The 27,039-nt window shown below is 45.3% G+C and overlaps 1 protein-coding gene across 1 annotated transcript; it reads right to left on the reverse strand.

Annotated features, from left to right (window-relative positions):
• Window positions 1-3,945: 3,945 nt before the first annotated feature.
• Window positions 3,946-26,949, reverse strand: GARS1 (glycyl-tRNA synthetase 1). The gene is made up of 17 exons (XM_088150244.1): window positions 26,591-26,949; window positions 22,373-22,474; window positions 19,836-19,938; window positions 19,083-19,224; window positions 15,893-15,981; window positions 14,146-14,222; window positions 13,655-13,800; window positions 12,048-12,197; window positions 11,470-11,632; window positions 10,198-10,362; window positions 8,850-8,958; window positions 8,166-8,310; window positions 7,562-7,647; window positions 7,217-7,326; window positions 6,165-6,258; window positions 5,377-5,567; window positions 3,946-4,255 (listed from the first exon to the last, which is right to left on the reverse strand). The coding sequence occupies exons 1-17, from the start codon at window positions 26,831-26,833 to the stop codon at window positions 4,130-4,132; spliced, it is 2,241 nt and encodes a 746-aa protein (XP_088006370.1). The 5' UTR covers window positions 26,834-26,949; the 3' UTR covers window positions 3,946-4,129.
• Window positions 26,950-27,039: the final 90 nt, after the last annotated feature.

Here is a 27,039-nt window from a genome sequence, read left to right on the forward strand (position 1 = left end):
TCACTAATCTAACAGCTTGGCCGCCCTAATCCTTTCTGAGCGAGGGCACGGGATGAACTGGAACCTTGTCCCGTTCCTACTCCTTTGCTTATGGAAACCAAACTTTGGGTTTGAAAATAAAATCTGCCTTTATGTAACTTTGGCCACATTAGAGAGAGAACCCAAAGGATTAAAGTGTTCAGAAACATTTTGTCTTCTGGGCAGGTGCTGAGAATAAATATTGGAGGAGATTATCATTGGATTAACACTGGGGAACATTCAAGTCTGTTCTGCATAACTAATCGACGAAGAGGAAAAAGGAGATTTCCATCTTGCTGTTGTTTGCTAGTCAGGAACTCGTTCGTGTTTTTCTGCAACAAAGAGAGTTGGGTTTTTTTTTTAAGCTTATTTTCCAGGGTGCACTTTGGAGCATGGATCGTGGTCAGATACAGTACAACCCTCCCCCCCCCAATCCCAGGCACCTATAACTATAAACTCTACATTTTACAGTACTTATGAAACTAAAGAGTGCCGAATCTCATCATCTTGCAGGATTTCAGCAATTGGAGAGGAGATGGCATCGTGAGTTCAGGAAGTTTGGCCACCCCAGTTATGGGGTTCAGTTCCAACCGACATGGGGCTGCAGGCAAACATGGTGTCTTTCCTGAATGGATTAAACCAGTGTTTTTCAAACTTGGCCCCTTTTAAGATGCATGGACTTCAACTCCCAGAATTCCCCAGCCAGCACGGCTGGCTGGGGAATTCTGGGAGTTGAAGTCCACGCATCTTAAAAGGGGCCAAGTTTGAAAAACACTGGTTTAAACACTCACCTTGTTCTCCCCAAGCAGAACAGATGGGAGAAAGTTTCTTAGGATTATGTTTTAAATAAAAGCAAAGACTGGTCATGAGGATGAAGGGAAAAAACAAAACAGATGCTGTGTCTGTGTGTGTGTAGTGGTGGTAGCTGTCATTTAATATTTCAAGGTTGAGGCACTCAGTTCCACAATGACTCTGGGCGACTGACAATTTAAAAAGAATTTAAAAGAAAGCCACATATAGCAAAGAAAAGGGAACACAGAGCACCCTGTAACATGAGACGGGTACCAAAAAAACCTCCAAAGGGGCATAAGCAACAGAGATGCTGGTTGCCAGGGCATCTGCAGCAAGGTCAAAAGCTGCAACTGGCAACGCGATGCCCACCAACTTGCAGCTTTTTGACCCACTGCCTATCCCTTTCTCTAAGCACCCTGTTTTTCCACTCCAGTCCCCTTTGGGCATTCCTAGCCTCTGGGGTTGCCAATTTGGGGAGGGGGCTTCCAGATAAGATTGCTCCCAGGGCAAACATCCAAAGGCCATTGATCACATTTCTGTCTTTCCTACCCCATTTTCTAAGAGAAGAAAAAATATTGGAGGGTTAACTGATGCAAGACCATTATTAGGTGGGCATGTAGCTAGAGATGTGCAGCTCTCCAATTTGCACGTTCCTTGGCTGAGCCCAATAGTGCAAGACTTTCTGAAAATTATTCCTAAAATGTTAAGGGGAAGATGCTCGGAAGTTGTGTTCCAAGCAACTAAATTCATTTTTTTTTTTTGGCAGTATTATGGCAATTTGCCATTGCTTTCTTCCAGGTTTTGTCCTGGTGGTCTCCCATCCATCTAGCCAGACAAGACAGTGATTTTCTGAAACCTGATCATGACCCATACTTCAACCCTTTTAAGCCATGTTCACACTAAACACTTAAGGCAAAGTATTGTCGAAGGCTTTCACGGCCGGCATACGATGGCTGGTGTGGGTCTTCCAGGCTGTGTGGCTGTGTTCTGGAAGTTTTGTTCCCTAACAAGCAGCCACTCAGTAACCCAACCCCACCCACACACCCCCAATCCCCCCTTCCCCCCCCCCTCAGATCTCTATAAACACCCACAAAAGGGCCACATCACCCTGGGCACAGAGAGAACTGCTCCTGTCTGTGCTCCTGCACTCTGAAGATGCCGGTCACAACGATGCTGGCGAAACGTTAGGAAACAAAACTTCCAGAACACGGCCACACAGCCCGGAAGACCCACACCAGCCACTTAAGGCAGTCAGCCACACCTGATCATGGTTTAGTATGCCTTGGACTCTCCACTGTGGCTTGTAAAATCCTGGCATTTTGGCCAGGAACGTTGAGTCAACCCAGCCAATAAGTGAACCATGGTTAAACCATGGCTTATAATGCATTCCCAACTTTAATGTGGGGGGGAAAAAACCTCTCTTCCTTACCAGAAAGGAAGATTAAAATAATTACCAGTTGATTTTCCTGAGAAGACTTGGAATTGAAAAACTGTTGGCTCATGCAAAACTGGCTGGGGAATCCTGGGAGTTGAAGTCCACACATCTTAAAGTGGCCAAGGGTGAGAAACATGCTGTATAAAGTGAGATTTGACATGGACTCCTTTCATACTGTTCAAGATGGGAGTTGGCTCCCCTTGTAGGAGATTGCTCTGAGTTGTATATTTCTGTTTCCTTCCAAAATGGAACAATACTAATTGTGGCTGTTGCAGAACTTTAAATCCTGTAGCACCATCTGTTGGAAGGAAGGTGAACAAACTTGAGAAATTCAGTGGAAGCTGTAAAACTGAAGGCAAGCTTATCAGATAAATCCAGATGTTACAGAAAGGTTTGTTTCCTTTCTTTCCAAGGATGTAACTTTTTATCTTACATAACTTTATACTGTTTTTAGAGATTTCCCCTAATGGTTTCCTTGGAACTAACTGGGAGCCAAGATCTATTTATGAAATGGTCTTTTGCTTTTCTTTTCCTGTCTCAACAAGGTAATTGTATTTAATCCTCTCCGTTGTAAGGGGGCACATCCTTGCGGCTCTCTTTCTCTCCTAAGCCGTTACTAATCTGAAATGGGTTGCAATATTCATAGAGTCCCACCCAGCATAAATCCCTGATGACTCCCAGGGGCGATATAAAACTAGGCCATCGCACTAAAAAAAGAGAAAAGGTTAAGATAGCAGTTTCAAACTTTGCTGAGCAAAAGAATAATGAACAAAGTTTCGGCTAAGTCTCTACTTCATAGCTCAGTATTACCAACGAACATTAAGCGTTGCTGGATTCCACACAAAGCTTAGGAAAATTACCCAACTTCAGGACAGCCTTGAAAATTTGATGGCACACGTCGATTTCTCCATACAGGCTCGTATTTCTCAAAATGGCTTAAGCTTTTTTTTTTTTTAATTCGTTCAGTCGTGTCCGATTCTCGGAGACTGCCTGGACAAGTCCCTGCGGTTTTCTTGGGAAGGCTTTTTGGAAGTGCTTTGCCCTTGCCTCCTTCCTGGGGCTGAGAGAGAGGGACTGGCCCAAGGTCCCCCAGCTGGCTTTGTGCCCAAAGCAGGACCAGAACTCAGGGTCTCCCGGTTTCTAGCCTGGTGCCTTAACCTCTACACCAAACTGGCTCTAAAAGTAACCGGCGTCCAACGTGGCGCTGTTAAACTTAGAAGCACCTACACGCTTAACCACTTTCCAAACCATACCTTGTCCCCAGGAACAGACAAGAACATGGGCCAAAAGCCACAAAAGCAAGGGAGAACAGTTCTTCTGAAAAGCGGCCAAAATGTCATCTTAGACTCTGGTTTTAGGAAAAGGGCGATGCGATTCTGGAAATTGGAAACTCTGGCATGTAGAGTTACTATTTCTATATGGCAGTGTTTCTCAACCTTGGCCGTTTGAAGACGTATGGACTTCAACTCCCAGAATTCCCCAGCCAGCATACTGGCTGGGGAATTCTGGGAGTTGAAGTCCATACGTCTTCAAACGGCCAAGGTTGAGAAACACTTCTATGTGATAAAAGTTAAGGGAGAAACTGGTTCATAATAATCTATAAACAGCATTACAGGCTAGATATCCATGCTGAGACAGAATTAAGGGTCTCCTACAGAGAAGACATTTCAAGTTAAGAGAGCCACAGCAAGACAAGCCAGCACGTTTTTAGCCATTTTAATTGCAGTTACTGGAGATGGGAGTTAAAATTAGGCAGAGTGGATAACCAGACAGTCCCTGGGTGTGCGAACAACGCCATGTCAAATAATGCATATCATAAATTCCCTATTAACGTGGACGATAGAAAGTGGACTTCACAATGAGGTTTTCTTTCCGGTATTCGCTTCAGACCTCTATTGCGTCCTTTTTGCCGGTCTCTTGTCCCTCAAAGGCAGGATACTTGGCCTCCACGTCAGCCCAAGTTATGTTTCCGTTGGCCAGGCCACTAACCAGGGCTGGCAGCTCTGAGATCTAAAAGCGAGAACAGATGACACACTGATCAAACCAAATTAAGTGTCCGTTTTTCTGAGATTCCATCTTTCAGAATGCAAGAAGGTGACGCAGTGAGACGACCTTCTCAGCAGGGCTGTGGAGTCAGCACATAAAACCTTCGACTCCGACTCCTTTAATGATATATTGCTATAGGAAATAAATTATAGATATATTAATTATATATTCCCTATATCAACTGCAAACCTGCAATAATACAAGGCATTTCATCCTTGCCAACAGGAATCAGCAGACAGCTTTTTAGAACCCTAACCTGTTAAAGCTTGGGTCTAAAGGCTATAGCTAAGACGTTCGGGTTTATTTATTTTATTTATTAAAGAAATGACAAACATTCAGTATCCTTATTGTTTAAACAAAGGATTAAAGCTAAAAAATAAAAACAGAGAGATTATATTTTTATCAAAATATATTTTGTGAAATTGGCAGAGAACTTGGAATTAAAATATACCCTGAAAAAAAATAGGTTAATCAAATTATCTATGAAATAGGAAATTTTAATGTATTATATTATTTATATTATGTACAGTTTGAATTAGGAGTTGGAGTTGGTACATTTTTACCAGCTCCAACTCCAGTAACCCAAAAATTGCTTCTGATTTCGACTCCACAGCCCTGTTCCCCCCTCCCCAAAGCCGTGGGCAGCAGGGCAAATACACAGCACCGCCAGAGAACCGTTTCTAGCTCCCGTTCTCCAGCAATCTCCACCCAAGGAGCTGAGTTTTACCAGTCCACGTGGGCCCTTGTCTCCTTTTAGGTGGTCCCTCTCTTGATTAAAGTAGAAAGCCCTGGAGATTTCTAACCTCCCTGGAGAAGTTTAATGTACCTTTATTTAAAATATTTATAATCCCCCCACCACCCAGAAGATCTCACTGCGTTATAGCCCATAAAAGAGTTAGAAGGGGAAAATGTTTATTGAGGAGATGGATTCTGCTGGAGTGGTGGTGGTAGATGACGTCCTCCTCCCTCCACCTTTCATTCCCAAGGGCATATTTTTATCTCCTGCAGATTTTACCCCACCTTATCCTGTGCAAAAGCAGACCATACCAAGCCACCTCAAGCTGGCTGCCCACAGACCATCCTACCTCGGCCCGTATCTGCCGCATTGAGTCGCGATCTCTCAAGGTGGCTGTGTGCGGCGTCTTATTGACGGTGTCAAAGTCAACCGTGATCCCAAAAGCCACACCGATTTCATCTGTCCTTGCGTACCGCCGACCAATGGATCCAGAGGAGTCATCCACTTTGTGGGATACTCCATTTCTGGTAAGAGCTTCAGCTGGTTAAAAGGGAAATGGAGGAATGATTCGTTACTACATGCAAATCAGTTGGTTACTGATTTGCCTCATCTGACAGAAAGTAAGGGTGAACACAACAGACACAGAGGTCCCCAAGACATGGCTAAATCGCTGACTAGGAATCTTAGCTTCTACAAGTCAAGGACAGCCTTATTCTTATTTACAGGATGAATCTTTAGAAAACATAACCTCTCTCAAGTCCCAAAAATACAGCGTACATTCTGCATTCCATACAGAACCGGGGGGGGGGGAACATGAATTCCACAAGGTCTCTCCAGAGTGGAACCCAAAAACAGAAGCCCAAAATCTCCAAAAAAATCCATTTAGCATTTCCTAATGTCAAAAGGAGAATGAAAGGACAACTTATGCCAAAAGAGCTCAGAAAAACAGTTTTCAAATAGTTCCCCCCCCCCCAACAAATTGAGGGAGAAGCTGGAAGAGCACTAAAATACTGGGCCCTCATCATATTTCCTACTCGTTTCAGGTCTGTGTTGCTGGTAAGACCATAAGAATCCCCTTTCCAGAAGTAATTCATTCAATCAGTCTTATTTACAGGGAACGGGAAACACTTTACTCACATAGTTCCTTCACGAACGGAATGAATTCCTGATTCTGACTCAAGGGAAGGACGGAGCATTTGAAGGGTGCCACAACAGCAGGAAAGCTGAAGTACTGGTGCAGAGAGAAAAGCGAGCAGACATTCAGAAAAGTGGGGCTGGCAGAGCCCATCCTTGCATGGCGATTTAGGACTGCAAGACCCACCCGGGTCGAAACATTCTGACCCGACGGATCGTGTTTCAACGTTACCTTGAAGGGGGCCATGGTCTGACCTTGAACCAGGCTGCACGTCTTTACTCCCAACATGTGTCTCACCTACAACATCTACCGCCGCACACTCTTTCTTTGCTCCCAACAAAGCATTTCCTTATTTTCTTTCAAAGTTGGGCAAATGGCTGCAGATGTTCTCCATGGTCATTTCCTTTTCCCACAATGCCTCTGGGCTCTTTTGTAGCCTCAAAGGATTTTCAGGAAGGGATCAAACTAAGCAATTGTGGGCCTTCTTAGGAGGCCAAGCAAGTTGCTGCCTCTGGTGCCAAAAAGCAAAACAGGAAGGGGCCTTGGTAGCATCTGAATTACTTTATTAATTTATTATTATTATTGTTTAGCCATTAGGCCGTATCAAGAGATAGCACCTGAATGAAAAGACCAGACGTTCTGCAGTGCTAGCCAAGATGGCTGGAGTGTGCTGGATTAATAGGTTGTTTGTCTATGAATGGAAGGGGGTGTTCGTGCTCAATAATCATAAGAAGGACTCTGAAACCAAAAAACAGAGGAGGTCATTCCTCTGTGTGATTTGGAGACACAAGGTAATGTTCCAAATTAGGGACAGCGTAGAGAAACAGACTGCCTTCTGGGGTCAAATTCACATCTCTTCACATCTGACAGGTGAGGAAGGGCAACTGAGAGAGAGAGGCTTAACCGAAGCCTCATGTAGCACTGAGATATTAAATAGGTCTAGATCTCAGGGCTAAATCCACTCCACCCATCCCTGGATCAACTGATGGAGCTATGTAATTCAGAGTTCCCTACATGAATGCCTGAACCAAGCTATGACTGCAAGAAATCCTACCGTTCGCTGTTCATCTCCATCCCTGATGCGGAATGTATGCTCAAATATTGTATACATGATTCTTCCAATTCCAAACGAAGGTTCGATCACATTGGGAACGATCTCTTCCACTAGAAAACAAGAGACGGCCTCAGATAGGGAAAAGAGTCTACGTTTCTGGGTCAGCTTCAATAAAGAGACAAAGTATGTTAGTTTCCAGGTTTAGGACCATTTTTATCAGCAGTATCATCAGATGGCAGGAAAGAAAGAAAAAATTCTAATATTCTGCTGCCATCTAAAGAACATTTTTTGCACTTCAGCTCTGGTAGCCCTATTTTTGAAGCGTTGAGAGGGAAGAAGACTTACCATGCAAGGTTTTCTGGAATCGCTTCACGGTGACCATGTCCTTCGTTAGTTGAAACGTTTTCCCTTCAGTTTCAATAGTAAATTCCCTATCAAGGAGAGAAAGTGTCAAAACGATACCTAAGTGCTTCTTTTAACTGTGGGTTTAAATGGATATTTAAACAGGGAACTGGTGGAGGAGGATGCAGATCCATGTACTCTAGCTTCAGAGACACTAAAAGGAAATTTCAACTCCTCAAAAACGGAGGAATTCCCGTTAGAGATTAGCTGCACCCACAGAACCTAAATAGCTCTCATGACAGTGGCTTGCACACCCATCAGCTCACTTTTAGGTGACTGCAACCTTCTTTACAAGAGGCTGCTCTTGGAAGTAACTTGGAAACTGATTATTATTGTTTTTATTTTCATTCTTCTGAAAACTGCCCCGAGTCTTCTGAAAGAGGACAGTTTATGAAGGTTGGTATCAATAAATCAGTATTCGGAGATCAGAGAGTGAACTCTTAAAAACCAAATCAATACCGGATTCCAACTGTTATTTATCGCATTTGAACGCTGCGCCCCAAATCTTGACTCACGTAACTTCCAAAGGGATCCAAGCTCAGCTTACCCTTTTTCACTGAGCTCTTTCTCCATCTCACTGATGTAACACTCGTCACAGATGGAAAGGTACTCCAGCACGAGTTTGGCATCCTTCTTGTACGCCTTCCCAACGGCTCCCTTGCTTGCTTCAAACTGAACCACATTGGCGATTCTGTGCGGGTGGCACTAAGGAAAGTAACTGCAAGGATGTGTACTTGTGTGTATTATCTCCCACGGTGCAAGTTAAATGCTTTTTACTGAACTTTTCCACCATTTCTTTTGCACTTATATTTGCATCTATCAAGATGCAGAACTCCCTGATTTGGGAACGCAAGATTCCTCCCTCTGGACCAGGCTGCTCTGCAGCTACTCGGTGGCTTCAAGAAGTTTAACTTTTGGATCCAGCAGCAGCTCCAGCTGTCTCTTCTCCATGCAGTGCCTGAAAACATTTAACCCTTTCAAATGAAATGACCGAATTAGCCTCCAAACAGGCCACGAGAATTCAACGAAGTGACGCAAGGGCTATCTTCAGCACGGGGCACAGAAATAGTTGGGATCTCATTTCAAGTTTACGATCGCAGAAGAGTCACAGCTCTTCGTTCACAGCAGCTCCCTGATTTCACCCCGGTGGCTACAGCTCACCCACACCAACCTTGCTGTGGGAAAGAATCGGCATCAGAAAACAGCCGCGGCTTTGTTTTACACAAGGATATGGGCTCCTTCAAAAGCTTCTCGGCCACAAGAGGGACTTTGGTGGCTCTGGCGTGGCAGGAGAGGTCGTAGCAGGAGCGGTCAGCGCAGCCAACGATTTCAATCCACCCCTGGAAAAGCCAAAAATTAAGTCGTCGTCTTTGTTCCGTGCACCCCTGGACAAATCGTGAAAGACACTCCAGTGATATCCTATAATATCAGTGTTTCTCAATCTTGGCAACTTTAAGACCTGTGGACTTCAACTCCCAGAATTCCCCAGCCAGGTCTTAAAGTTGTCAAGGTTGAGAAACACTGATATATATATTATGTGAGTGGAGGAAAAAAATACTGGAGCACCTGAGAGTCTGTAAATGCAACAGAAAGGTAAAATTCCCTTTAAGTCAACTCCTGGGATGTCCAAACAATTTTCTTGGACACAGCCTGCAAGTGTGTCTTCTCCCAGCATCTTTTCCAACTCCCCAGTCTAATCAACTGCTCTAGGATTTCCTGGTGGCCTCCCATCCAAATCCTAGCCAGGTCTGATCCTGCTTAGCTCTTGACCCCATGGGGCCATCTGCTGAGCCTGCCACCTTTCACCCCAAGGCAGCTAGAAAGCACAGGCTGAGATAGCAGATGAAAAAGATGGACCTCACGTCAATACAAATTTCCTATTTGGGATGAAAATCTGAATCGAGGAGTGTGTAATCTCTGCCAACCGGAAGGTCGTGCCAGGGTTTGCATGCCACGTTAAGGGCCGCAATTGACCCGCTTTCGGGGAAGGGGGGCCAGCAGTGTTAGGGGGTAGAAACACTGCCATTAAGCCCTTGAAGTTAGGGGTGACTCATTTTGCCCCTTAATTCTCCAAAAACTCCAAAGAAAAGACTGACAACTTTGCCCCCCATGTTAGATTCCTTGAATGTATTTTACTGGGATATGATGCAGCCCCCTCAATGGAGCTGGCAAGACCATTCAGGAACCCCAAGTCTCCTGCTTTTGTCCCCTACCAGAAAAAAAAGGGGGGCTTGGCACTCAAGAAACAGCCTCTAAAAGGAGAACCAAGTGAACAAGCACATCACAGCGGTTTGGCGTTCTAACAGCTTTTGATGGTTTAGCAATCCCTTTTGTGGCTCTTCAAAAACAGACAGACAACGTGGGATATATATACATTTACTCAAGTTGGCTTCTCACCATTCAGGAGATGCCAAACAACAGCCAGGGTGTTTGCTCTAGTTATCCTACACTATACCTCTTTCGAACGATTAAGTGTAAAACAGCCCCAAGCCATAAAATAATGTAATAAATTAAGAAGACAAAGCAAATGAAGAGTTGCGCCCCTCCGCCCAAGGGTGCAAAAGCTTGGCATCGCTTACGTAGGAGGTTTTGGACTCCGCATCCCAGCAGTCACAGGCGTAGTGAGCCATCTCGTTCTCCATGTGCTGCCGGAAGCGAAGCTTGTCTGGAGAGATGCCAACTTTGGTGAGGTAGAGGTAGATCCGGCCAATGAAGTAGCCCAGCACGGAATTGTTGATCACACCCTAGGAGAGCAGAGAGAAGCAGCAGGAAGCTCCTGAATGGCTTTTTCAAGGGAACAGGCGCTGTAAGGAGGCATAAAGTGCCAGACTGCTCTCTCCAGGGAACTTCAACAGCCTTCCCTTCCCTGGCACCTCCAGGTATCTTGGGAACACAATTCCGCAAATTCTTAGCTAGCAGGGGAACCGTAATGGGGAAGGTTCTTTTGTGGTGTATTCCAGTTACAGAAAATCACCCACAGAATTGTGGACTTAAGGTTCAGGATTAAACCTGCATTTTGTGCTTAGGGATTTTTTAAAAAAATCCTAGCTTACCAAGTGGTCAGATCTCATGCAGCATAAATACAGGTAGTCCTCGTTTAGCAACTCCCTCAGATAGCAACTATTTGCAAATAAGACAGTAATAAACGGTAATAAAGAAATCATCTTCTGACCAATGCAGGCATATAGGACAACAAAAACCCTCAGTGTGAAACTGGTCAGTTTCAGGCAGCAGCTGCAAGCCAGCCCAAGGGTTCTAATCAACTAATTAAGGTCACAGAGCTGAGCTTGTTAACTTGCAGTTAGCAAAGGAAAAAAAAAACCATCAGGCACAGAGCACTGTAGGAGAGAACTTTATCTGAATGAGATGGCAGCCATCAGCTTAGCGATCATTTCTCTTAACAACTGAATCTTTGGAACCAATTGCAGTCACTAAACGAGGACTACCCTAGTTTTCAACAACTTCAATCAAGATTACAGTATGAAGCACCCAACACTGTGCATTCTCCTCCCAAATTCAGAAATCCCTTCCCAGCTGTGCTTCCTGTGGCTCCTTAGGGAAGTCACAATCATAATTACTCTACCTTGCGCATGTAAAGTAGCCTCCCCAATCTGTTGCAGCCCAGATTGTCCTGTTCTTCAATTCCCATAACCTCAGTGGAAGATGGCAATGACGGCAAGAGATTATGGGATTGGAAATCCAACCCCTCAGAGGGCACCAAGCTGAACCCAGCTGCTGCAGAGCAAGCGGCTTGGGCATTTCCCTTAGTTCAGGCGTTGACGATTTCTGATTTCATTCTCCTTCTGCACGGAATGCAACTGAGGGAGTCAAGGGCATTTCCCATCCGTTACCTGCTCAACCGCATCCCCCAGACGCATGACACGAGCTGGCTGCCCGCTAGTCTGGGCTTTGGCAGAATACAAGAGGATGTGGAGATCTGCTACATTCTGGAACTTGGGGTGATATTTCTCGCTGGGGTCCACAAAGTGTTCAATTTCTGCCATTGTGAATTCCCTGAAACCCAAGAGAGATGCTTTGGATTGTAATGCTGTTCAGTTTGTCGGTAAGAGCCACGAGAACACTTGTCGTGGCACGTGCAATAATGCACGGAGTTGCCTTCGGAAGGCCACAATGTTCTGTGTCCCCTTTGCCCCCCAAAAAACCTCCCTAATGCAGCTACCCTTGGGGAAGTACAACAACAAAAGATCTTTTAAAAAAACAAACTCGGTATCTGCCAAGACACCTCAGAGCAGTGATTTTATTACTACGGGGGGCTTGGGGAGATGCAGGGCCAAGCCGGGGGCAGGAAAAGTGGAGCTGGAGGCACGGGTGGCACCCGTAAGAAAGCTCACCAGTTGCTCAGGACCTGAAAAATCCAGCAAGGGCCATGTTCCCTCCAACTCTTTGCCCAAATCCTCAGAGCAAGTACCTGACTCTGATGAGACCCGAGCGAGGAGAGATTTCATTCCTGAAGGAATTCCCAATCTGAGCAGCAGCAAAAGGCAGTTTGCCCTGATTGAATTCCAGAAGGCGTTTGAAGTTCAGGAAGATCCCCTGTGCGGTTTCTGGCCTCAGGTACCTTTAAAAAAAAGGGGGGGGGCAGTGTAATTGATAGAAATAAAAAGCAGGAACACTTAGCAGTTGATAGTAAGCATGGCTGGCTGGGGGATTGTGGGAGTTGAAGTCCACGCATCTTAAAGTGGCCAAGGTTGAGAAACACGGCTCTGGATCTTCCTTGCAGAGCTGTTCCCCGTTTATGACCAACGCCAGACCCCTGATCCCTGGGTCTTCTTGCTTCTCCATTTTGGTCACTGAGGTCAAATGCCCACAGATGCTTTACTCCCTCTGAGGAGCCCTGCTGATTTTAAAAGTAGGGAGCATCCGCAGGACCTGCAGTAGCTGGGGTTTACCTCCTGTATTAGTCAAAATACAGCTATTGCTAGTAGCCACTAGTAATCTGATCATCCAGAATATAGGTACAGGTAGTCCTCACTTAAGTCTTGTTTAGCAACTGTCTGAAAGTACAACAGCTCTGAAAAAGCAACTTTACGACTGGTCCTCACACTTATGACCATGGCAGCATCCCCATGGTCAGGTGATCAAGATCTGGGCACCTGGCAACCAGAGGGTGTTTATGACCATCAGTGTCCCATGGTCATGTGATCACCACTTGCGCATTTCACAGTTGGCTTCCGGCAAGCAGAGTCCGTGGAGAAGCCAGCAGTGAAACTGCAAGGCATGGTCATGTGATGTCTTGCTTGACAACCACGTCACTTAGCGACAGAGTTGCTGGTCCCAATTGCGATTGTTAAGCAAGGAGTACCTGTAGTCCTCGTTTAGTGACTGCAGTTGGTTCTGACAATTCAGTCGTTTAGCAAAAGTCACTAAGTGAACACATGACTGAGAGAGAAAGAGACACTGTGAAGATCACTGATCAATTCAGATAAAGTTCTCTTATACACTGTCCTATGCCTGACCATTTTTCCCCTTTTTTTGCCCCCTTGCAGGGCAGAGAGATTGCTTAAACAAGGAATCCTAAGCTGCTTTTCTCAGCACCATCTGCTAACTGCAAGTTAACAAGCCCAGCTCTGTGACTTTAGTTGATTATAACCCTCCACAGGCTCCCACCTGCTGCCCGAAACTGACCAGACCTTAATCAGTTTCACACTAGAGGCTTCTGTTATTCTAAATGGGCACATTGGTCGGAAAATGAATTTTTAATTACCATTACTGGTATTTGCAAAGAGCCGCTATCCAAGGCAGTTGCTAAGCGAGGACTACCATGTGAGGAAACTACAGGGCACAATCTTTGGGGCTGTTCATCTAGATGTCCCTCCACTAACTTTGCAGATACGGGCCATCCTGTCCCCCAGAATGAAGCAACAATTCCCAGGCCCTCCCCCAAACAAGGAAAGCCAGCCAGCCAGAAGCACAACATGCAGGAACCCTCAAACCCAGTATAATCCAAGCCACTCCTTCATGTCCACAGCAAGTGTCGACTCACCCCACCCACCCCCGTTTTGTATACACATATACCCAGGCATGTTTCCTCCTGGCCCAATAGAGGTTTTGAACATAAGATTGAAAGACACCGGAGAAGTGAGGTCATTTCCTGTAATGGGGGACTTCACGCTGTAATTCACAAACAGATCCGCCAGCTCTTCCTGACTGTAGTTGTCCAGCTAGCAGGAAAAGACAAGAAGCAATGCTATTAACATGAGGATGTACAAATCCGCCTAATACTATTTATCCTGGCTCTCCTGTTGGAAATCTACCCACCCACCCACCCCCTCTGGAAAAAAAGGGCCACCGGTGGCTATTTAACTGACAGAAAAATCATGAAGCACAGATTTTTCTGCAAAAGCCTGTTCAACAACAGAAGAAGCACACATCCAGAAGCCGCTTCCGCGCTGTTTCGAAATCCGTGTCGTGGAGAGCTTCAGAGGCCCCCCAGAGATCACAATCAACACGTCTGGGATACAAGAGAGTGCGCGCGGCCCCTTCTGCTTGCCAGACAGCTGACTGACCTGCGTGATCACGTTCTCCATTTCCATCTTTTTCTCCGCGGTGCATTTCTTGTCTGACATCAGCTTCTGTAAATGAGCTGCAAAAGGAGAAAGGGAAGCAGCGTTCGTAGGCGATTCTGGAGCCTACCCAAACGCTGGGAAGCGACGTGGTGACTGACAAACAGGCAGGGCTTCTGAGACCTGAAACATCAGAGATCGTTTCCCCACAGACCTTTCTTCATCGTATTGCCTTCTCCTGCAATGTACGGTCACAAGGAAAAGCTAGGTATGGTCCAAGCCATGCCCCCAGCTCAAGGAAGTGATAGCCAGGTGCAGGAGAACAGTAAGTGCCACACTATCCTCAAAACCATCTAGAGGGCAGGTGTCCACAGCAACATCCTTCTGGTGTTGTGTACACACAAATGCAAGGTGGAAAGAATGCCCTGGGGACAAAATCTGAAAATTGCTGCACTAGACCTACAGATTAAATTAAACAACTCTTTTGCTACAAGATTTCTAGTCTGTAGAGGGAGACTGAACGAGAGTGCCTCAATCTCTACTTCTCAACTATTAGATTTACAAATACAGTGAGAACAGTGTCACTCATAGTGAGAGTTTGGTTGAGCATTGCTCACGAGCCAGGATGTGAACACACAACTGAATGCGGGCTGAGACCAAATGTAGTTATTCCTTCCTCCTACTCAGCATTTGTGCTGGCAGTAGCAAGCGCCTCCTTTTCAGAGACGAAGTTTAGAACGCTCTTTCCCAACCTTGGCAACTTCCAGATGTGTGGACTTCAACTCCCAGGATTCTTAGGAAGGGCCTGAAGCAGTGTTTCTCAACCTTGGCAACTTCCAGATGTGTGGACTTCAACTCCCAGCATTCCCCACACATCTGGAAGTTGCCAAGGTTGAGAAACACTGTCCTGAAGTCTTGGGTGTGCCATCGGGCCTCGGGGTCACAGCAGTAGTGGTGAACTTTGCCAATGGCTATATTAAAAGGATATATGATTTATATTCACCGGCTGAAGCTTTATTGAATTTTTATTAAGCTTTATTGAATTAAGCTTTATTCAATTAAGCTTTATTGAATTTTTGATTGTGTTTTTAGGATAGTTGTATGCCGCTGTGCTTATTTATTTTTTACTGTTTCCGTTGTTTTAATTACTGTGAGCTACCCAGAGTCACAATGGCTATACAAATTATATTGTTTTTGTTGTTACTATTATTACTTCTCATCAGTGGCCATGCTGGTTATAGAATTCGGGGATCTGAAATCTACACATCTATAAACTGCTATGGTTGGCAAACAGTGGTTTAGAACAAGTCAATCATAACTCCACTCTTGTGGAATGATATCCACATACACACCCCACCAAGATTTGTACGGCTCCCCCCTTTTGATTTTCTGCAAACTGTTAAAGGCCTGGTTGTCCTCCCAGGGTTAGGGTTAGGATGGTGGTTGAGCCCCTTTGGTTTCTGATTCTGTCTTCCAGTCAGCTGTTTTTTCCCCCCTTTGATATATTTTGCTGTCTTTTAATTTTTTTTTTTTTTACTTGCAAGACACCCAGAGTCGCTGTGGAGTGGGTGGCCTCAAAATTGAAGAAGGAAATAAATACAGTGAAACTCTGTGCTTGGGATTTTAACCAGGGTTGGCATTGTTAAGACAACAAGGGGCCACAGACAGGCTCCAACATAAGCTGGTCTTGAAATTTTGAACAGGACTATGATGGAAGCAGAGAGAGACAAACGAATGCCATAAAGCATACCCTTCAGGAGGTGATCAGCTCGAAAGCATTCCCCACTTTTCACATCTTTCACCATGAAATCTGCAAATTTGTCCACGTGGCCAGAGGTCCTACAAGGAAAAATACCATGATTATCCAGAATAGAGTAAACACTATGATTGTCTAACCAGGGGGCACTGATACCCCCTTGTACTCCAACAGCTACATTACAGTTGGGAGGGTTTTTTCCTCTCTAGCACCAATCCTCCAGAACCAGCTTTCAACAGAATTACACCTGCAGTCTGATTTATCTACATTTAAAAAGGCATTAAATCACTTTTCTTTCATGGTATTTTCTGACATTAGTTTTTGTATCAACTCCTTGTGGATAATTTCTGCTATTCAGATGTAGGTGCCAATGACTGTTTTAAATGCTAAGGGCCATTCAGGTCATTAAAAGCAGTAAGCTGTGATTTCAAAGTGGAATAGAGATTTCAAATTGGAATACAAGGTCTTATTATACCAAATTGTGAATGCTGTCGCGTATCATTTTGTGCTGCGCCAAGTGTAGGGGCATGAAAAACAAAATAACCACCATTAAAACGAGACATATTATCAGTGGTAACAAAAACATTAAAAATTGGCACTGAATCAAGATACAGATGTCTGTTTCTGAAAAGAAATATTCCTCCCCAAGGAAAAAGATGAAAATGATTATTAATTAAAATGAAACAAATAACCAGCAAACTATAACCTGGTTAAAATTAAATCCCACTATGAGCATAATTCCTTTTATCTGGTCACAGCCTAATGAAATTTACTGGATGAAAACCATACAGTAGTCCTCGACTTACAACCATTAGTTTAGTAACCATTAAGATAGCGCTGAAAAAAGTGACTTACGACCAGTCCTCACACTTACAACTGTCACAGCGTCCCTGCAGTCATGTGATCAAAATTCAGGCACTGGGCAACCGGCATGTATTTACTGCGGTTGTAGCATCCCAGGGTCACGTGATCACCATTTGCAGCCCTCCCAGCTGGCTTCCAACAAGCAAAGTCAATGGGGAAACCACGTGATTTGCCTAACCGCCACCACAAAAATGTTGTATAATCGGGTGTGGTCACATGATGCTTCGCTTAACAACAAATTTTCCAGTCTCTATTGTGGTTGTAAGTCGAGGACTACTTGAATAAATATACAGCCTGGGATAGCCTTTTTCCTGGTGAGCTTTTTAAAACATGGCACCATTTTTTTATGGGCTCGATGCTGAAGGCTAAGGGTCCACCCCTTGGCTCTTGGAGGTGCCATCCTGAACACCACTAGGAGGGCCAGCCATAGTGCCCTATCTGTAACTGAGGGCATTTCAGAGAAGCAAAAGAAACACATTCTTTTTAGTGTACAGTTTCAAGATAGAAAAAGAAATCTGTGATAGCTGATATAAAACAGACTGGACTATAGTTACATAAAGCACCATGGGAATGCTTTATTTAGTTATTCATGAACAATTCAGGGCTTACATTAACCATCTTTTATACATCACTGTTAAAGAAAGAGAGGAAGTATTCAAGGGAAGCTGGATTTAAAATTAGCCTTTTTTTTCCTAAGGGTTTCATTCCTATGCTGAAACCAATCAATCTTACTAGGTGGCTTTTTTATTAAAGGACAGCAAACCATTTTTACTGGGGAAGAGAATAAGAAGAACCACTGCTTTTATACTGCCAAGGTACATAAAGGAGCCTCACAAATATTTAAGCAGTGTTTTTCAAACCTGGCAACTTTAAGACATGTGGATGTCAACTCTCAGAATTCCCCAGCCAGTTGAAAAACACTGTATTAAAGGGTCTCAGGATAGGATTTAATTCCTTGTATTAGGACGTTTTTGTGGCTGACAAAGAAGTTGAAAAAATTTAAGTCCCAGAGAGAACTGTTATAAAAAACAGGAAACTGAGAACATCACCTAAACAAGAGCTTTTCCTGTGCTCTGCCCAAACGGATGCCTCCAGATGGACTGCTCAACAAATCACATAATTCCTAGCACGTATTGGGGGGGGACCAAATTGGGAACAGCAGCCCTAGATATTTGTGTATATTATACTATAAGTATTAGAAAGATCTAATTGCAAGACCAAATATAAGTTTGGACATGCCACTGATGAGGAACCAAGCATGAAAGAAGAGCTGTCAACTTAATGGATCTTTTCCTGGAGAAAATCTATCTAAAGTCAACACTGACTTGATGACGGATAATCAATCAATCAACGAATTTATGGTGTGTAATATAGGAATTGGGATTGAATTTTTGTGGGGGAGAAGGTGGGGCAGTGGGGGAGGGGGAGAAGGAGAAAGCAGACTTGTAATTTCAGGTGTCTTTTGCTTTCAGAAGAGGAATGAGTATGATTTCTAGACACAGCACTAAAATGTAACGAGGTTCAAACAAAGTCTCCCAGCAAAAGGCCTTCACAGGAGGAGAACAGCACCAACAGTGCCCTGCTGGACCAGCCTCCTGGCCCATCTAGTCCAGTAATCTGTTCTCCCAGTGGCCCACCAACTGCCCAAGGAAGCCCAGGAGTGTCCCAGCAGATGGCCTTCAGAGGCAGTCCTGCTGCCATTGAGGCTAAGAGCCATCAATCTCGATGACTTCCATGAATTGGTCTAACCCTTTTTTGAAGCCAACCAAGCTGGTGGCCAGTTCCACATCTCATAGTAGCAAATCCCAATATTTTTTTTACATGTAAAAAAATATTCTTTTGTCTGTCCTGATTCTTCCAGGATTCCACTTCATTGGGTGACCTTTGGTTCTATTATTTTAGGAAGGGGAAAATAGCTTCTCCTTGTCCCCTTTATCCACACGAGTAATTTTTTACACCTCAATCGTGTCCCCTCCCATTCGCCTCCTTTCCAGACTAAAAAGCCCCAAATGTCGCAACCTTTTCTCCTGGGGGAGCTGCTCCAGCTACTGGATCATTTTAGTTGTCCTCCTCTGAACCTTCTTTAGCTCCTCTTTATCCCTTTGGAGGTGCAGTGGCCTGAACTGCACTCAATATTCCAAATGCAGTCGCACAATTTAATTTTAGGCCAGACAGATCACATTTTGTAACAGGGAGATTATTCCTCCCTGAGAAGGAGAACAGGGCTTGTAAAAAGTTGCAACAAGGAAGAATTTTTAAAATGTTTAAAGAGACTGAAGATTCAGAAATCTAGCCTTCACGCAGAGAAGCCTGTGCTTACTTCAGAACAGCTTCAGGTGTGAGCATGGTGCAATCTATCTCAAAAATCTGCTCTTCCTGGATGAAGTGCTGCCTCCAGGCCTGAATTATGTTGTTCTTCAAAGCACAACCCACAGGACCAAAGTCATACAGGCCACTCACTCCTACAAGAAACAGAACAGGTAACCACAAATCCTGTTAACCATCTCTTCTGTCCAATCTGACCAGAACCCCTTGGAATCCTAGTGAGTCAAAATCAGATTGCCCAAACCCAAAACCTGTATCGTGCAAAGCAGAACAGCCACAGCTTACAGAGAATTAAGCTTCTTTTATCATTTCTGTGAAATTATAAAGAAAAGAACGTCAAGGGGCTTCTATTAACTCCATCACTCTGTCCATGGGGAGGAGAAAAACACACATATTCCCAGTGGCTAAATGCACATTCTGTCCCTACATCCTTCTACCTCTTTTCACAGAGAAAGAAATCACTCCTTCAGGTGAACCCGGCAGTCCTCCCTGAAGTTTTAATGTGTGGTTTCATTATTTCAATGTTATTTTTTGCTTTGTGTTTAACTGACCATCTCAAGTTGTGTCTGACATTTTGCCTTGCTTTGAGCTGGACTGAGAAGCTTAGGATATCTATTGCTAAATAAATATTTTCCATTGATATAAATATTAAATATTTATATAAATAATAAGTAATGCACTTTATATGACTGACAGCTGTAACGTTAATTACAAGGAAGAAAGTCACGCTGCGGAGGTGGTACGGTACCTCCATAAATAGAAAATGCTTGGTCGTAGAAAAATCTTCGTTTCAAGGTATCTTCCATTTTAGGCCTGTCCACGATGTCATCCTTAGGCTGCAAAGCCAGCTCCTGAAAAATAAAACATACACAAGCGTGCACACACACACACACACACACACAACGTGAAATTATATTTTGTCTATGTTGATAGTTTGCAACACATAAAATCCATTTTAAAACTTAGGCAAGGGACAACTGGTATTCTAATGCAGAAACAGACACAAGGTGATGGAAGCAATGATAAAGCAGTCACAGACTAGAAAAATCAAAATAACCCCTCACTGAAGTCACAGCAGGTAGCAGCTAAACAGGATTGGACTTGGTTAACAGGATGGGAGACCACCAGGAAATCCCAAGGCCATAGGCAAGATTCAGTGGTTGAAACAACATCCTGGGAGAAGGCAGTGGCCAACCACTTCTGTAGTGGGGCCGAGGTTTGAGGGGATTTTTACCTTCCCTTTTGCTTTTCTACTACCATGTCCTTTCATGTCCCCTCCATACCAAATGAACAAATCACCCTCTAATAACTCGTGTGCATTCTGGATCTGAAGCCAGCTATATCCCACTGCCTCTGCTGTGGTAAAGCGGGATCACTAGTCTCCAAAGGAAAGGATACCTGAGTCAAAAACAGCCGCTGAAAAAATGTGCCTCTTAACTTTGCACTCAAATCTACTGGATAAGCAAGAAAGCTGGAAATGTATTGCCACCACTGTATACAAAGAAGAAGGAGAAGAAACTCTCAATGGCTTAGGGCAGTGTTTCTCAACCTCAGCAACTTTAGGATGTGTGGACTTCAACTCCTAGAATTCCCCAGCCAGCATGGCTGGCTGGGGAATTCTGCGAGTTGAAGTCCATACATCTTAAAGTCATTGAGGTTGAGAAACACTGGCTTAGGGCTACGTTATCTGAAGGACCGCATCCTCAGTTTATGCCTGCTTACTCATTAGGGCTCCTTCGTGTTCCACACAGCATTGTGCTTGGTGGGAAAAGAACGGCATTGCTCACACGTGAAATTGTTACTGGGATCTTCCATAAGTCCCCTCTTTACACTTTACTGCATGGGGACTTTTAAGCCAATTTGGTCTTTGCTGTGGGGAAAGATCTGTTAAATGGACCCCTTTGATATTCATTGTGCTGTATGGACTGGACTGAAGACAGAAAAGCAGTGGCCTTTCAGATGCCATTGGAAGACAACTCTGACCGTCCCTGTCCATCAGCCACACTGGGGTTCCTCTCAGCCCAACAGGACAATGCATTTCCAACTTTAATTGCTCTACAGCAGCCTTAAAAATAAATCTGTAAGAACTACTAAATTCCAGGAATTCTTACAATGCTTCTCCAAGGTAACTGATTTCATCTCTCCTCTGGCATCCCACTGAACTGCTATCCTGGCTGTGGAGATTCTCCAAAGATTCAGTTAGTTGTTTTCACAGTGGTTGCAGAAGGGACAAGAGTTCATCTCTCTTCTACTAACTGTCTCAGACACTTACATGATTTGCTAATCGGTACCAAGCTAATTTTAAAAACACTGCTGATATATTGGTGGGAGGGTGGGATGTATAACCAGATTCTTTTTGTCTCGAAGGTGCCAAAGAGTGGGTCAGTTTAAAAAAACAAACTTAACTACAATATCATTTTTCAGGACCCCAGAAAATCAGGCACCTGAGTTCTTTTAAAACTGGATGATCAATAATACACAGCTAGGAATCTCTCTGTACCTGAATGAAGATTTCAATGAGCAGTGAATTCTCCCCCCTCGTCTTTGCAGAAAAGCAGCACAGGAGAGTAAATCCAAGATCAAACAAGTCCATACAGATAGAATACCAACTCCCAAATTAAATATGAATATCTGACCAAGTTAGAAAGCAATATGCAATGGCTGCTGCAATCCTAAATTACAATGTTGAGATTAAGCAGTAACGTCACCACCACAAGGGCCAGATGGAGTTCAGAAAAGTTTGTTTCTGCTGTGGACTAACCTCATTGTGCTGTTGTGCCTGCTACCCTGAACAAATGGATATTAGTTTTTATATACAGTTAGCAGTATCTTGCCAACCTCAACCCAAAATATTTTATTATCTATTATTTTATTTATTATTTATTTTAATTTCTATAGCTGCCCATCTCAACCAAGTGACTCTGGGTGGCGAAAAATCATAAAAACAATTAAAACAAGTACAATACAGCACAAAATAAATACATACGGCAGCCGAGAAAAATTATCCCATAATTATCAGTATAGCCAAGATGGAGCTCTCGTTTGTAACCGCCATGATTAAAATGAATGGGAGTTTAGCGTAACTGTCTTTTATACAAAATGAAAGTTTCTCGGTGCTTTTTTGTGACCGTGCTGGGGAACTGAGAAGTGTAGGAGCTGAAATCTTGCTGGACTTTGTCCCGCTGAGACTAAACTTTGATTTAACATTTCATGGGAGAAGTAAGCCATTTACTCTGGGGTAAGACAAAACAAAACAGGGAGAGGAAGTTTGATTCCAAGACTCACCTTCGCTTCTAAGATTCTCTTTCGAGCTTTGAGTTCAGCTACTGCCTTGTCTACATCCATCTGAGGAGCCTTCTCATCCTTCAACTTTCGAACGAGTTCTCCCTAGAAAAATCAACCATTCAGAGATGAATTCTGGTCCACAGAATCCTAGAGTTCGGCTCCCGAGGCCATCAAGGACAGAAATCCAGATTCAAGAGACGGATGGCTGTCTGGCCTCTGCTGAAACACAGAACAATCCTATAAACTTGGGGTAGGGGGGAAACTGCCTGAGGAAAAAAGGAAGCGCTCATTTTTAACTTCCTGAAAGATGTGAAATACAGCAAAGAGCAAATCATGAAGGCAACTTCATTCACCAAACCAAAAACCAGATCTTGCCTTGTACTTCAGAACACTCACAGAGCAGCTGTAAGCATCATGATTCCTCTTGCAGATATTGGGTGGAAGAAACAGAGATTCTCCCCTTCTACTACAAAAACATCTGGGCCCATATTTCAGCACAGGAACCCACACTCTGCGTGTACGAAAACTTTCAGATTCAATTCAAGGCATCTGTGCAGGATGCACAGATGATCCACCTTTTATTGCTGGGCATTTATTTATTTATCAAATTTGTCACTGCCCATCTTGCTAAAAAAGCAACTCTGGGTGGTTTACAGAAAAGATAAAATCAATTAAAATACAATATAAAGCAGTCACTCATGCCCTGGCCATCTCTCAGTTAGACTGTTGCAATGTGCTCTACATGGGGCTACCCTTGAAGAGTGCCTGGAAGCTACAGCTGGTTCAAAATGCAGCCGCGCAGACAATCTTGGGTGCCCCAAGGATGGCACAAATAACACCTTTACTGCAGGAGCTGCATTGGGTGCCAATTTGCTTCCGGGTAAATAAATAATAAATTCCAAGAATTGATGGAACTGGCAAGTAGCTCAGGGAGTGTCATCAGGGCGCCAGCCACACCCAGGATTGATTAGAGCTCTTACTGCCCCACACAAGCTGGCAGAGCCAGGTCTTTAGTCCTTTCCAGAAAGGCGGGAGGGTGGGGGCCCGCCACATCTCTGTGGGGAGAATATTCCAAAGGGCTCTCCTCCTGGGCTCCGCCAGCTGACATTCTCTCACTGACAGGGTCCGTGATATGCCCTCTCTGCCTGACCGGGTGGGATGGGTCGGTGTGATGGAGGTGAGACAGTCCCTCAGGTAACCTGGACCCATGCCATGTAGGGCTTTAAAGGTGATACCCAACAACTTGAATTGGACCCGGAAGTAAATTGGCACCCAATGCAGCTCCTGCAGTAAAGGTGTTATTTGTGCCATCCTTGGGGCACCCAAGATTGTCTACGCGGCTGCATTTTGAACCAGCTGTAGCTTCCAGGCACTCTTCAAGGGTAGCCCCATGTAGAGCACATTGCAACAGTCTAACTGAGAGATGACCAGGGCATGAGTGACTGACCGGAATAGGATCCACAGCAGATCTGTGATAAATTCAGGGTGACTTGTGTGTGACGTATCTAAGCAGAATTGGGAAAATGCTCTCTTCGGGACTGGTGCTCCAGGAAAAGAGCGTATATGGGTGATCTAAATCAATAAAAAACCTGCATCCTATGTGTTGGACTACAACTCCCATCAGTCACAGTCAATAGTCCAACTCCTCTAGGTCAGAACAGGCTAGCAAAAGTTGCTTATTATTAACTTCCTGTTTAAAAGAATGACCAGCCTCACTGTCTCCTATTGGGACAGTTTAACATCCATCTTCTATCAACTGATTTTTCTCTTATTTAAAGAACTGTGGCCATACTGCATTTGTAAAAAATCTCTTCTGCACTACCCAGTTCTTGTTCCACAAGAACTTCATACGTAAACAGTGAAGGAATGGAAGAAATCAAATTCCGGTTGAAAGCTATGGGTAAAAGTAGAACTGCATATGGGGCAAGGAACCAGTTGTTTTACAAGACAGGAATGAGAAGAGGGCAACCCCAAATGTGACAGTCCACAGATTGAACAGTGTAGACGGGGAAGAGAGAAATCTGCCAGTTCTCAATAGCAATTCTAAGAACTGCCTCTATTTTAAAAAGAAAACTGCAGTTGCAGGCTAACGTGGCAGGGAGGAGGGAACTGAAAGATTTTTTAAAAAAAAGTGGAAATTCAGGCAGGGTCGATTGAAGGAAAAATGAAGGCAAGCATTGCTATTCTAAGAATAAACACTGCAAATCTGCAGCGCTCTTACTCAGAGTGAAAGTGAAATAGAAAGGATATCAGGAAAGTCAGCGGTAAAGCATGTGCCCTCTGAAGTGACCAGAAATGCCAGGATTCCCTTCAAGCAACAGACAGAGGACAACTGGGGGTGAAGCGGGGGGCGGGGGACAGCCAGCACCGCTTCTTCAAGGGAACCTGCCCAGCCCCAGCAGCACTGATGTGGCAGATTTTAGCGTAGCTTTGTCCTGCATAACAAGGAAAAGGATCCACCCCTTAAACACAGTAGCTTATTGCATCAGGCACCGCTGCCGCAGGAAAACCTTAACCCCCCCCAGCCACACTGATCTCTTGATCAAGGAGATCTCCTGGGTCAATTCAAAAGAGGTCCTTCCTGCCCCACCGAAGCAAGGAAGGCTGACTTCTGACTTTAGAGCAAGGACTGAAAGCCTCATGACTTTCCGTCCCTTGGCAACGTTACATCACACAGTGATTCTCCAAATCTGTCCTGGACCATCCTGAACTTTTAATATTTCTCCCTTATCTCAGCAGGGAAAAAGCAGGACTATTTCTATGACAAAACACATGGTACTCAAGGGTTTAAGCTATTGCTCATTTTTCATAGCTGCTTCCAAGCTTTGAACCCAGCTCCTGGGCCTTTTTCTTCAAGCACTCCTTGTAGCTCCATCAATTTTGGGAGGTGCGTGATGATTCAGAAAAAGACAAAGCCTATTCTAATTAAGATGCTACCAATCCTGTTCCGTAAAGGACACTCTGATGCATCGTTTTCCCCATGACTAGCTAAGCAAGAATAAGAGGCATAAGGGGAAATTCCTCAGGACAGAACCATCCATTTAATTCAGTGTAAATCTTGAATAAGCAGATCTACGCATTTGACACAGTCTGATAAATGCAGCTCTTTTAAGAGTGATTTAAGCAGACACTCAATCCCACCTGAGGCTGGATGTCAAAAGCAGATCCAAGAAAAGGAAATTTCAGCCTAACAACTGAAAGAGCCTCTTCTCTCCCAAAGAAAACAAAACATGTGCCACAAAACTTCAAGATGCATGCAATTCTGGTGGGAGCTTCAACAGATTTCTGAGGCCCGATTCTGAAACTGGGGAAAGGTCACAGGGAGATCAGCGACGGAGAAGATACAAGAGCACCATCCTCCGGTGCAAGATGCCAAATCAGATTATGCCCAGGAGCACCAAGACAGAGCCAGGGAAGTTTCACTGGGACGAGCATGTCCCCAGGCAACTGACTGCATGGAAGCCATAGGCTATGTTGGATTTGCTCTCTGGAAAGCCCATCTAGGATGCCGTGGCCCAAACCAGCCCAGATCAATCACTGGGGAAGCGAAAGGACCCCAAACTACAGATAAGGCGTTTCAGAGCAGAGCAACCCCGGGATAACAGCCCTAAATGGTTCAGTTTCTGCAGAAGGAAGCGCAAGCGAAGGGTGGAGAGAAACCTGTGATAGCAAAGATTTAAATCCTAAATCAGGGAAGGTAAATCTGATTTAATGGGGGGGGGGGGTATTACCAGTTGGTGCACCTCAAGAAAGAAAGTGGTAATTACTGAAGGGGGGGACGCCTTAAGGGTCTTAAGTTGCAGCATCTAAGCAAAGCCCCCCAAACAGGCAAATACAATTATTTTTTAGCAAAGAGAACACTGAGCACCCTTGACTCAGAATCTACTTCTCCTGGAACCATCATACGACAGCCTTCCCTAGCACATGGCCTCCCATGGACTTCAACTCCCATCTTCCCCAGCCAGCCCAGCCTCGCCGTGATGGAAGTCCCGGGAGGAGGAGGCCGGTTCAGGCCAGCCTTTCCTCCTCCGGGAGGGCCGGACTGCACCCACCATCACCCCCTGCCCCCACTTTATGGGGGTTGTAGTCCGACCATCAGGGAAGGCTGGTCTCCGCTCTCCCACGCGGGACCCGCGGGGACTCCCGCGCCCATCCTCCACCGCCGGGGCGCGGACTCGCGGGCTCCGGCCGGCGGAACTCCCCGCCACGCGGCCTCACCTGCTGCCGCACCGCCTGCCTGAGCGGCGCCAGGAGCGCTTCGGCGGCGGGGCCGTCCATGCTGGCGCCGCGGCCGGGGTCCGGCGGGGACGGGCGGCGGGGACGCGGCCTGGCGACGGGGACAGGGCCGGCGACGCGGAGCGAGGCGCGGGGCAGGAGCGCGGCGAGGGCGGCGGCGGCGGCGGCGAGCGGGCGGCGGCTGCTGCTGAGGCGGCCGAGCGCGACGCTAAAGCGCCACGGCATGGAGCGGCGCGGCCGGGGGCGGGCGGGGAGGCCGAGGGGCAGGCCCGGCCCTCCGCATGATGAAATCGCAGCCGGCGCAGCCTAGCCGGGCCCGCCTCGGCCGGCGCAGCGGGCGGCGCCAGGCATGCGCGGAGCGCCCGGGGCGCGGCGGTTGCTGGGCAACGGCCCGCGCGCTCCCTCGGCCCGCCGGGCGCGCTCCAGCCGCA

The sequence above is a fragment of the Python bivittatus genome, unplaced genomic scaffold (genome assembly GCF_059951505.1).
Source record: "Python bivittatus isolate LINGU-HERP-01145 unplaced genomic scaffold, Pbiv_v1 ctg000610_np1212, whole genome shotgun sequence".
Lineage (NCBI taxonomy): Eukaryota > Metazoa > Chordata > Lepidosauria > Squamata > Pythonidae > Python > Python bivittatus.